The 13,369-nt window shown below is 36.5% G+C and overlaps 1 protein-coding gene across 1 annotated transcript in view; it reads left to right on the top strand.

The window, feature by feature from the left end:
- ABCA2 (ATP binding cassette subfamily A member 2) overlaps window positions 1-13,369 on the top strand; it is a gene marked incomplete in the record, with an annotated part of 2,505,641 nt that overhangs the window by 2,268,427 nt on the left and 223,845 nt on the right. Inside the window, 1 exon segment of the mRNA XM_044058216.1 lies at window positions 11,365-11,506. Coding sequence (XP_043914151.1) covers window positions 11,365-11,506 — 142 coding nt within the window.

Below are 13,369 nucleotides of genomic sequence, written 5' to 3' on the forward strand. Positions count from 1 at the left end.
AGTTGATTTTATGAGTGCTCGTATTTTGTTACTAATAATGGTCAGGGGTGACTTCCCTTTTATGGATTTTGTTCTATCATGTAATAGCTTTCTCCTCTTATTGTAAAGTTTGTTAATGGCTGGGGTCCACCAGACTGGACGTTTGCCCTTTGTGGAAAGAGTCTTGGTTTTATTTGGGATTGATATCTGTTTGCTATTTTGATGCCTGGCTTTTGTCTAATCTTTTTTACTCCCCTATTTTCACCCTCATAGTTTTACAATTTTAGTTTTAAGAAAGAAGTTTGCTCAACTGCTATCCCTGTTAATTTTTCCACAACCTATGTGAGATTTCAGATTAAAGAGACGGCTGTGGCTACACACACAACCTCCCCCAAGCTTGATACAACCACCCTCTTTTATTGGTTTCTCATCTACTATATAGTACTGTATGCTGCCTCCCATGTATATCTGTAGCCCCCTCAAGAGCTTTATTCTGTGCATATTATTCTCCCAATTACATCTCCAGGCCCCCAGTGGATCTATTTCTTTCAACATTACTGCTGCTATACACCCTTTCCAAATTCTTGCTGAACCTTTTGTTCTGCTTGATTCTAACCATACAGAGCACCCCACCACACATCCAGTACTGTGTCTTTTCTTCTTTTGATTCTATGCTGTTTTACAGTTTTGTTGTGCAATTCATAGACTTGAAAACTCTTATTCTGTTTTTGATATATGATGATCCCCACAGGACTTTCTTGTCACATTTTTTCTTTTTTATCAGTTCTTTTCCTGTAATTTTGATAGCTAATCTCTGAGGGATTCTGTAGTTAGGCATTTTAATATGTTAACCTGTTTCTTTGGTATTGCATATCAGTGTAGCTGTAACCTCCTTTTGAGTTTGTTTACTATTGATTGCCATCATTACACAACCAGACTTAAATTAGATTGTTGTGATTGGTCCTCTGGTTCTGTTGTTTTTTTTTTTTTTTTTTTTTTAACAAGAAACATATTTATTAAATTATCACATATGACATAGGCAACCATACATTTATATAAATGAAAACAAGACCAGAGTGACATAATTTTAGTTGCAAAAATTATACATCACAGATCATATTGACATCATTTTAGCTACAAATATTAGACATCACTTTTATTCTATCCAGTCTTTGTCAAACATTACATAGCTCATTCAAATCCTGCCTTCTTTTAAACCTCATTCCTCCTGTGCATGTATTGTTCTCAGAATTCCATTTTTTCTATGTAATTTGCTCCTACCCTCTTCTAACTATCCCAGTTCCAGTTGTTTTGTCTCTTTTACTATATTCACTACTTCTACTACAATTGGTTTAGACTCTGATTTCCATTTTCTAGTAATTGATTGTTTTGGCAGCCACCATAATTAGACTCACCAAGGCTTTATTATGTGTAGGCAATTCTGATTGTGTATCATATCTAAAAAAATAATTTCCTTAGTTACACCAATTTTCTCACCCAGTATTTCTGACAGAGACGTCTGCAGGGAATCTTTATAATCTGCCAACTCATTACAATACCAGAAAATGTGTTCCCTGTTACCTGTTTCTTCCCCATCACACCTTCAATATTTGCTGTCTACCTGAGAAAAAAATTATTTGGAGTCTACTTGGGGTATAAAATACCCATGTGAACACTTTCAAGCAAATATCCTAAATCTTCTAGACTTTGTTAAATATTTGGGAGACATACATATACCCCCTATTGTTTCTTTGTGAATTGCTTATCCAATATCGCTTCCCAATCCTTTCTAACATCCTCTGATTCTTATAGTTATCATGCAATATTTATATGTTCTACTAATTATTTCTTTTTTAACAGCAGCTTATGTTTTAGATTCTACTAAAAACTCTACCAGAGCTGATCTTTCACTTAGAACCCTCCTATTCCTTTCTCTTTGCCTATACTCTGATATCAATCCTTGATAGGGAAGACAATCTCTATCCTGTAGGCCAAATAAATTCTTGGCCTCTTCCCATTCTGTTACCATCCCTCTTTAATTATTTGCTCCCAATACCTTGGCTATTTTTTTTACAATTTTCTCCAATAAATTCCAGCCCTGTCTTGCCTATTGTCTGTATCCCTAATTCCAGTCATCCCTATCGAGAAAATTTCCTTTCTCCATTCTCGTGTTGGCTTAGTTTGTAGAATACTTTCTGCTACTTTATGAATATAATGTTCTGTATGTTTTTTGTTATTCTCCTTGGGATCTGCATCCAAAATCCCATTCTCTCTCTGTTTCTTGAGCTTACCCCTATTTCATCATCATCCCTTTCCACTTTGAATTATAGGTTTATGCTTGTACTACGTACATGAGCCTTAACTGTGTAGCTTTGAAATACCCCTTCAAATCTGGCAATCTCAAACCACCTTTTTTACTGCAAGAATCAGCTTATCTCACTTGACTCATGCTATCTTCACCACCCAGATAAAATCCTTAAGCTCTTTATTAATTGCTGTCCACAACTTCTCTGGTTGATAAAATTATGCCTGACCTGTGTATAAAACTAAAGGGACTAAAAACATTTTAACTGCTTATGTCTTGCTATCCATATCCACATAAATAGAGCTTCCAATTTCTCAAATTTTATAATATCTTTTGTTTAGTCTCTTCCCACATATCCTTAGCTGCCACACCAGAATCCTTTTAATCCATACTCCTAAGTACTTCATTTTATCATGCCCCCATAAGTATGGATATTGCTGAACTAGTTTGTATGTGGGTACATAATTTACAGATATTGCCTTTGTTTTAGTCATTAATTTTGTATTCCAAAAAGATTTGAAACTGCTTCAAAATGTTCTGCAACACTGAAATGTCCTTTTCTGGTTTTATCAAGTATAAAATAATATCATCTACAAATAGAGCCAGCTTTTCTTGACTACCATACTTATTATATCTGCAAATTTCTGAGTCTGTTATTTTCTTTGCCAGTGGTTCTAAATATAATGCAAATAACAAAGGGGAAAGAGGATACCCATGCCTGTTTCCTCTGCTCAAACACTAATCAGAGAGAAACCCACCCACTTTAATTTTCACCCCCGATTACTCATATTTCCTCCTAATCAACCTTATAATTTTATCAAGGAATGCAGATGCTTTTGTTGTCCTACTAATAAACTCACAGCTTATTTCATTAAATGATTTCTCTGCATCTCTTACATTGTGTTTCCCTCTGGATAATCAGTGTTCTGTTAATGTTGTTAAATGTCTGCCTTCCCTCCACAAAACCATTCTGATGCATAGCTATCAATTTTGGCATCACCTTTGCCATTCTTTTAGCCATTGCAGACATAAACACTTCATAATCATAGTTTAGGATTTAAACGGGCCTGTATGAAGTTGGATCTGATGTGTCCTTCACCTCTTTAAGTATTACAGCCATTACTGCTTTCAATATATTTGTGCTTCTCCTCTTCTTAAAATAGTGTTAAACAAAACCTTCCAGATCTTTATCAGTTTTTTTCTTCGTAGCTTCCAAACTTCCACAGGAATACCATCTATGACTAGACACTTTTCTGTAGATTGGTTATACATCACTATATTTATCTCATCTCCTCATTTCCTGTTAGTAATTGAGCCATATCTGCCTCTAACTTTGGCATATTTAATTCTTCCATAAACACTTCCATTTGTACATTTTCTTTATTTCTGTCTTTCTGTGCTTTATATGGACCTTCATAATATTTCCAAAATATTTCTAGTATCTCTATAGAATCTTTTGTTATCATCCTTGTTACAGGCCCCCTAAGCTTGATGACAACTTTATGTACTTTCTGTTGCCTGAGTCATTGTGCTAAAAGTTTTTGTGCTCTGGAATTATAATCAAAAACAGTTGCTTAACAACAATCTTTCTAAACATGCATATTATTGAGGTAATCCCTTATTTTCTGTTTCACATTCTGCAATTATAGGTTCACAGGTTCATAGATTAGTACTAAGCTAACTGCCCTTGCGAGTCATTTTAAGCCTAGCCAGTTATCCCTTGTGAGACTCAAACCCTGCACCTTGTGTTTGTAAGGCAAACACCTTAACCATTAGGCCACCCTCCCAACCCAATTGCTCCTCTTCTTGTTCTGCAAGATTCCCCCTGTTGTGCAATACTTTAATATTTGTTAGTCTCCATAAATAATTCTCGTTACTTCATAACCATATATATATTATTTCCACCCTATTTTTAAACTCCAAAATGTTATCCTACTCCCTAGCTACATTTTCAGAAGAAATTTCAATCTTCTCTAATAATTCTCAAATAATTTCCACTACCCATTTCTTAAATTCCTCTCTTTTCAACAGATACATGGGAAGGTGTCAGTGACTCATTTTTATTTCATTACCCTGCATTTTTATTTTAGTTATTTTGGGACATGATATGAAATAGTCATTGGATACATACCAAAACTTTCAATTAAATGCACATGTTTCTATGAAATGTAAGTTCTGTGTAGCCTAGCCCAGTTTTTGTATCTCAGAGAGTAATATGTACATTCACTCCAAACTCCAACTGCTGAATTCACATATTCCACACCAAATATTTTCATAAATTTCTTCAAAAATCTACCCCCCTTTATCATATTTTCCCTTCTGGGCTGCCTAGACACATCTTGACTGCTGTAACTCAAATTTCAGTCCCTGCCTATAAGTAATATTCCCTGCTGAAAGCTGATTATTTCTGCCAGAATATTCCTAAGCTCCATTATAGCAGTTTTAGGTGGAATATAAATACATGACAGTGTTATTCTCCTCCTCTAAGGGCCAGTAGCCCATTAGAACTCAGTACTACAAATCTAGCATTATTATACTTTTTATCCTTTTCTATCACTATTGGTGCTCCTCTTGCAGTTAATGTAAGTACTCCTGTTTTCCTTTGTCCCAGGTATTCCACTAAATAACTGTCCTGAAAACCTTTCATCAAGTTTAGATAATTTCTTTCCATGGGTCACCTGTACCACAGCTATTTGCACTCAACATTTTAATATGGTTCACTATGCTTCCTTTTTTGTATACATCTGTGATACCATTAACATTTAAAGATAACACAGAAAGTGTCATTATGTTAAAAAGTTGTTATTCCCACTTTTTATGTGTAACAGCTTGTTACCTATTTAGTTCCAGGTTTTGTGTTATATGCATACACTAATGTTTGGCAGGTTGATCTTTTATACAATTGTTTATTGTTATGTCCATTTGAGCCTGTGTCACATATTTAGAAAACTTTTTGTTTTGTTGAAAGCCCTCAAACAAGCAAGCAAAAAAATACATCCCCAATGCTCCATTAAAATTTGTTGACTTGATGCTAACACATAAAACTATAAACATCTTCACATATTGAAGTTTTACCCTCCTAATAGGAACAGTTGTTCCAGACTGACAGCCACAGTCATAGACTTGGGTTAACCTAAAAGGAAGGTTATTCATGCTAAGATGCATGGTACAGCCTGTGCTTCTACTAAGTGATGTCTGATTTAGTCTTATTTTTATTGCTCTCCTAGGTTGTGAAAACCTAGGAATGTTTTCAGGAAACATCATCTCCTAGCCATTGAAAGAAAGAAGTATTGTGTTTTTATTGCTTTTTATCAGTTTGTCTCTATGGAGACATGGGAACCAGATACAGAGTTGCTTCTCCAGTCATTTATTTGCTAGTAGAAAGCTTTATTATATTCAGTGTTCTTTTTTATTTGCTTTCTCTTAAAATGTGTTATTAGATCAAGCCAAGAGCCTTAATGTAGTCATTCCTCTGTGCAAGAGTGAGAAACAGCATATCAAGTTTTCTTGTATAATGCTGTTTTGACCAGACTTTTCTTCCTTTTTTACATTGCAGTGCCTACATTTCTTGAAAGTGAACAAGTAGGAAGAGAAAAGAAGAACAAATAATAGATGCACCTGTTTACTTTAGTATCTCCATTACACTTGAAAATAACTGAGAAAACTTTATAGCATGCAGATTATATCAGGCTCTTTAAAAGTACCGCTGTTAAGAACAACATTTTGTTTTACTTACAGTTAACTCTCTCTCTCTCCTCTTCTCCTCGCTTAAGTCTTCTTCCAAACACTAATGATGTGAATTAGGGCATATGTTTTAGAGTCCTTTACAAGTTTAAACAAGTCAAAAAAAGTCCAATATTTCCAGCCTTTCTTGTTCTGTCATGTTTTACAAATGTAATTAATACTTTGTAAACCCACATTTATTTCTCAGTTTCTGAGTTGCTGATTTTGCTCCTGTTTATCTCCATCTCCAAAATCTAGTCTCTGCTTCTTTTCCATTATACTCTCAGTTCTTCTAGTCAACTATTGTGCTTTTTTTCTGTCTCTCAAGCACTTTCCATTGAAACATTGGAAAATATTTCACTGTTACAGTTTCCCTCTGGTCTTTATTACTAGAAGAACAAGAAGCAGAATCTCCTTCTGGTCCACAGCTCACTTTTTTGGCCAAAATTTTGTATTTTCCTTCTTAGCATATTTTGCATAAAAATGATTTAGTCCTTCCAGGAAAGAATATTCTGAAAATAGCTCAGTACAGCAGTTTGAATCTCATGCCTGCTTTTCAACATTCCCTAATTAGTGGAATAGATTTATTCATCTTCTGCCTAGTGTACAGTGATTAGTGTACAGTTAGTAATCATTTTCTGCAAACACTCTACTGTCTCTTACTTTTAGTACTTTGCCCTTCTACTACAGTTTTGTTAGAATATACATTTGAGAAGGGTTTATTGTATGGTGAGAATGTGAGTAATTGAGTGGGCTGGGGGGGAGTTGGCCTGTTTTATTTAGTACATTATAAAAGTGCAGTGTAATGTTGGCTCCCCTTTGAAATGTTAGCAGTCATAATGCCGAGTGCCCACAAGCTGAAAAAATAATAAGGAAATCCAGGAGAAGAATGATTATCAAACATCATCATCTACTTAAAACTACTTTTTTGCAAGGGAACAAGACCTCCTGCACCCCATGCAGGAGGGGGTGCAAGCCTAAACTTATATATACTAGCTCCAACATTGCCATATCTTGGAGAAAAGGGAATATTCCAAGAAATGGTCATCTAGAACTTAGTATATGTAAGGGAGTTTTTTTTTTGTGATTTTGTCTTAGCATTACAGGACTAGCTAAAGCTGGTTCCAATATTTGAAATGGTTACCTGTAATATTATATGCAAACATTAGAATTCCTAAAAAAATGTAGAAAATGGGGGGTACACTTCAGCTTACCTCTCCAAACAAGAAATCTGAACACAGCCATAAATAATGGGGGAGAAAGGCCCAAAAATAGAGACAATTTTTAAATATTGCTCTTACAAACTTAGAATACTGATGGACTAACAGGTTTTGCATTAGCAGGAATTTTTTTTGAATGGCATGAAATCTGAAACTCAAATATCTATCATTATTTTCTGACTTCAGTGTTTTATGATTTGCCAGAAACCACAATTTTATGAAAAATGGACCAAAAATATAAGGCAAAAATCTGAACATTCTGCAAAAATCTGTACAGTTGTGAGGTATGCACTACAGATATTCAAATCTGACAAACAGTCCTTGATAGTATACTCACACAATGTATTCTTTCTCTACACAGCACCATGTCTGACAAAGTTAAAATATGGAAGAATAAGGTCTCCCATATGGAGGGTGATGTCTTGAAATTGTATTTATTCAATTCATTGGTTAACTGTTTGTCAGTTCTGGTGAAGTCTGTACTATACTGGATAAAGACACTTAACAGTGGGACCTTCAATAAAATGTCATTGTTTGGATCTACTTTGGATGGTTTGAATACCTAAAACATTGGGGCATCCATGCTTTTTGGTTTGGTTCAGTATATTTTGGCTTGGTGTGGGTTTGCTTTGCATGAATATCTCTAGCTCTAGATGTGTCAATATCTGCAACCAGGCAAATGTGTAGGGTCATCTTTAAGGCACATGCTAGCAACACCTTGTTCATTGCAAAGATGGTACAGTATTGCATGGTGTGTGGGATGAACTGGTGAAGTTCATTTCTCAGATGTGTGACATTTATGACCTGAACAGTTACCTACTGGTGCATGGCAGGACCTCATGGGCAACAGTGTCGCTTGCTAGGTGTCAGGTTGCAGCTCCACCTCCGTCTCTATTGAAGGTGGCTAACATGAATATAGAAAGCCAAGGTTATAGTCACTTCCAAAGCAAAATTAAGTATGGAGGTGCATATGAGCAGGAGAGGGCATCCACAAGGCTATGGTACCCATGACACTACCTTGTCTGGTACAGGACTTTGGTAACAGTCATGCAACACACCTATCTCTTGCCAAGATTGTGTAACTACCTATAACACTCCTGGAAGAGGAATCTCCCATGGATCTGAATGTGCATGGGGATAGTAGCTTGTCTCCAATACATCCCTGTCTATAAGAGCAAGATGCAGCTCTGCATCACCTGCTGAGACTGTGTACCAGCATACCCATGTGCACACCATATGGCCCCAGTGCTACAGAGAAGCACAGAAACAAATTGTGTTTCATTTATGCATAAAAGACAGTTAGGCAGAAAGTAAAATAACCTTTCTGGCCAAGCATGGAAGACTGTTTATTAAAGAGAAAAAGATACAGAATGTTCTTTTCTCAAGGAAAAGCTCAGCTACAGAATGTTCCTTAATGAAGCGCATAGAAAGCCTGAGACCAAGGTTAAAGAAAACTAAACAAGAAAGCAATATAATATGCTGTGCTCAGAACAGCAGGGCAGTTAAGTTTAGTAAGTTCATTTGACCTGTTACTTCTGAGAAGATGAGAAACACTTGGGCCTGAGTACAGAAAACAGGTCATCTAGAGACTGTCAGTGTACGTTGTTCAGGACAATCAGAATAATGTGCAGCAACTTGAATTATTTATCAGTACTGTTAATGGAGACAGTATTCAGATATTGTGAACATCTAATAAAACCTTATTAATTGAACTACAGTGTTTGGAGAATTCATTCTGAATGCACAAGACTTGGTCCATAAGGAAGAGACTGACACCTATTCAGCACAAGCTTGGATAATTAAGACTTTCGTTTCTCAGTCTTATTGTATACAGTGTTTCCAGCTAATTACGGTACAGTACACTATTTTCAAATCTTACATCCCCCTTAAAGCACTTTGCAGTTGTCCTCTTCAGCTCTTCAGTCCCACCTGTGACATACAGTACACGGTTTTATTTTCACTTTTTATAACACTCACACATTTCCCTGTGGAAAGCACTGCTGTGTCCCCATTTGTGCACATTCTGATGATTGTGCTCTGCCCTTTGTACTTTGCTGCTTGGGTTGCCTGTGTTTGATGCACTGTAGCCAGTTTATGCATGAGTAAGCACAGCCTGATATTAGGTCTGCATGCAACGCATATTATTGTATTGCATGTGCTTTACTATGAGCCAAAGCTGTATGCTAGCCACTGCTTCTTTGCAATTAAAGTTGAACTATTTTTGGAAGCCTGGACTAAACCACTACTGTTCAATTAAAAGTGCACTGGAACTTAGAAAATTGCCACACTGTTTACATGACTAATTTTATTTTATTTTATACTCCAGTTGGTTTTAAATACCATTTTAAATCAGTTGTAATTTAAGTGTATATTCTGTTTCCATCATCATACATTGGTTCTTATTATTTTTTTATTTTTCTGGTTCTCTTTTTTCTACTTTATTCAAAATGATGTGTAATAACAATACTAACTAATTATACAATTATATATATTTTTATAGATAGTTTTTAGGGTTCTTGTAAACAGACCTGTTGAAGTCTAGGACAAAAGCGATCTTTGTTAACAATAGGTTATGAAAATAGAATATGATTTTTACAATTGATTTTTACATGCAAAGTGTATATGTATATATTTATATATATTTTTTGATAGCCAAATGGACTAAGGTTGATCTATTCCAGCCATGTAGTATATTGTCTTGGATAAAATCACAGACTTAATAATCTGCTTAATAATCTGGTTAAATAAGAGGTACCACATCATTATAAATTTTATTTAAAGTACATAAGGGTTATGTGATTATTATGACAGTTACTAAGTAGGGCAGGACCAGCTCGAATGTCACACTGATGCCTGATAAGAAGTATATATATATATATATATATATATATAGAAAGCTTGTGAGGGAAACTATTACTCGATTTTGTTTTACTTGGATTGCTTGTCTTTGTACTTAATAAAGGATTTTCGACTGGAAACAGACTGCGTGCCTTGCTTGGATTACTTTTGAATACTTAATAATTCTGTACAATTATATCATTTTTATTATTATTTTTTTTATTATTTTTTACTTAAGACAAGTTTAAATTCACTACTTCTACTACTTTTGTATGATCTGATTAATATACAGTGATTAACTAAAGATATATGGACTGAAAATCTTCCACACAGAGAAGTTTCTTACTCCCTATGCTGTGGACAAAATCCGGTACATGTGAGGCAGAGCACCTCTCTGTGCCTTGTTCAAGTTCTGGATCATCTGGATGAGATTGGATTAGATCAGAGATCAGGACCACTTCCAGTGTCAATAGCGGCAGAGCAAAGCAAAATGAAATTGATAGTTTTATTCAAACTAAAAGAAAGAGGTAACTATAAGCTAGGCTTATGAGCTTATTGCTGTAGTAGCCGCCTGAAGTATGAACTAACAACTGTTTTGTTCACATGACAGCATTCAGCTATACCTCTGTCCTGAGGGTGGCAGCTTGTTAGTGTGATCGGATCCATCTGCTGGGTGGAAGGTCAGAAATTGCACTGTCACTGACAATGCCAATGAGATCGGCCTCTTATCATATACTGTTCATGCAATTCAGATGCTGCTGCTTGCATTTTAGCATGGTATCTCTTAATGTTAATCAAGAAATGACAGTATACAAACCCACTGCCCAGTGTGATTCATTGTGCAGGTCTTATGCATATGTGAACAACTCCACCATGTTGTTCATTTCAGTTGCATTCCTAATTGATCTCATTATCATACAATTGCTTATTTCCATATCATTATACAGTCATTTGCATATGATTTTAACCATGATATTTCCTTCGTAGGACAACCTCACTACCTGTGTCACTGACTCAGCCCCACACCACACATTGCTGCTCAGTGGAGTATTTTGTGTTATGCATTGCACTGTTTGTTTCTGATTCCTGGCCATAGTCCTTTACTCAGTGAGACTACCATGAACCCGATTGCTTACTTCATGTTAAACACGTCATATTGTAATGTTCTGATCAGTATTCTATTGTTGTAATATTTTAAGTGTTGTATGCCATTGTTCCTATGTCATTGCTAAAAGGGTCCAGCCTACTCAGTTAAAAAAGTAAATAAAATGTAAAATATTCATCCTTTCTTTTTTTCAGCATTCTTAAGGACCTTCTGAAGGTACAACAGAGTATTGGCTACTGCCCACAGTTTGATGCCCTCTTTGATGAGCTGACAGCTCGAGAACATCTGGAACTGTACACCCGTCTGCGGGGTATACCTTGGAAGGATGAAGAGAGGGTGAGGACATGTTATATCACTTTAGAAAAATAGAAAAAATGATCATGCATATGAAGAATGCTTTTAAATACTTATCAGAGAACCATCCCACTTTGAAGAATTAACTGATATTTCCTCATTTTCTGTTATTTAACTCCTGCTTTCAGTTTGTCTGGCATTGTGTACTTTTTCTGGGTTTTCCTATTTTATTGAATAACTTGCATATTGGTGATGTGCACATTCAGGAACTGCAGAGTCCTGGTTAAAGCAGGAGAGGAAAATCCAAGTATGATCCTAAACCCACAAGTCATAGTTAGGCAACTACCATTTTGGTTTTTGCTCTAGTTGGACACAGAATGTCGTCTTTTATTCTCAGCGATTTAGCCCAAGGAAGCTGAATCCCAGACAAATGATCTTGCTTTCTGAATTAAACTGGATTAGTAAAAGAAGAATTAGAACTTTTAGTAATTTGTCATTAATATTTTTTCATTAAACAAACTAAAGCACAGTACTTCATTACATCAGCAAAAACCAGCATTTTGTAAAAGCAGCTGGAAATGTTAATATCATTTATATTATCGATGTTCTTCGTGTTTCACTGTTGCAGTCATTACATTTGGGTAATCTGCTGGCAGGTTGCCCTCAGTCGGCCTGAATAACAAAGTCTTGGGTCCTGCATCAGTTGCTGTCTCCTCTTCTATGACGTCAGGTCGTCAGGGGTATAAAACATGCAGCCGACGCCATTTTATTCAGTCTTTCTTGCCACGCGGTGCCCGAAGCAGAAGCAGTTCGCAAGTGCCAGTCGGCCGACTCCTGAAATTTTCATATTCGAGTTTAAGAACCAAAGTCTTCAAACTAAAGCTAAGTACCCCGTTGGGGAAACTTTGTCTTGCTCCTTACCAATGTCAGTAAAAGTTAGTAATTGCATTACTTGTGGGAAGCAAATACCTCATAAGGATTTTCATTTGTACTGTATTCCTTGCCTAGGTCCAGATCATAATGTGCCTTGCTGTTGGTTATGTGCTAGATTTAACCAATGCACTATTAAGCGTCGGTATATTTTTGCTTCTTAATATTTTGGATCAAGATTTAATTATCCTGAAATGTCGTCGGTTAGCAATCTCACTACCAGAGTTCACAAAAAATGCAAAGAAAATGACAGAGACAGACCGTCAAGATCCAAAACCAACAATGAAGCTTCTCCTAAGCCAGTCGCCGGTTTGCCAGTACTCAGTGAGGTGCTTTCGCAGCCCCTGATACCCGTTGCTTTTGAGTCGCAGGCCTCTACCGAGACCCATTCGTTGTCCGGTATGCCGTGAGATTTTCAGAGTATTGAACCTGCAGATGTCTCTCCCTTGGATAAGTCTGGAGCCGCTGAGCAGGCACCGGCTTCTGACGGTGTTTTCAGGCCTCAAACGTTTTATATTAAACCGACGCCAGCCTCAAAAACAAGGTCAAAAACATCTTTTATCTCTAAAAAACCGACGCATGAGCCATGTGCTCAGGCCCCTAAGCCTGAAAAACAGATGATCAAAATGGCTGAGGATTTAATTACCTTGATCAGGGGTTCCCAACCCCCCCCCCCCCCCCCGCTAAGAGGCCCAGGCAAGGCACTGATTATGAATCTTCAGATCAGGTTTCCATTTCTTCTGATTCCTCTTCTGATCAGGAATTTTCTATTCCACGCTATGAGGATTCTGATGCAGAGGAATCCATCCCATCTGCATTTCCTCCTGAGGATTACTCTTTTGGAGAGACTTTGCATACTTTAAGGGAACATTTTCACTGGGAGAGTCAGGATTTCTCTGAATCAAAAAAGAGGCTTAGGGATTTCCTCCTTCTTCCTCAGCATAGGCCTTTGGCAATACCTCCTGTATTAGACAT

This window comes from Protopterus annectens, chromosome 16.part0 (assembly GCF_019279795.1).
Source record: "Protopterus annectens isolate FY-2018-M chromosome 16.part0, PAN1.0, whole genome shotgun sequence".
In the NCBI taxonomy this organism is placed as follows: Eukaryota; Metazoa; Chordata; order Ceratodontiformes; family Protopteridae; genus Protopterus; species Protopterus annectens.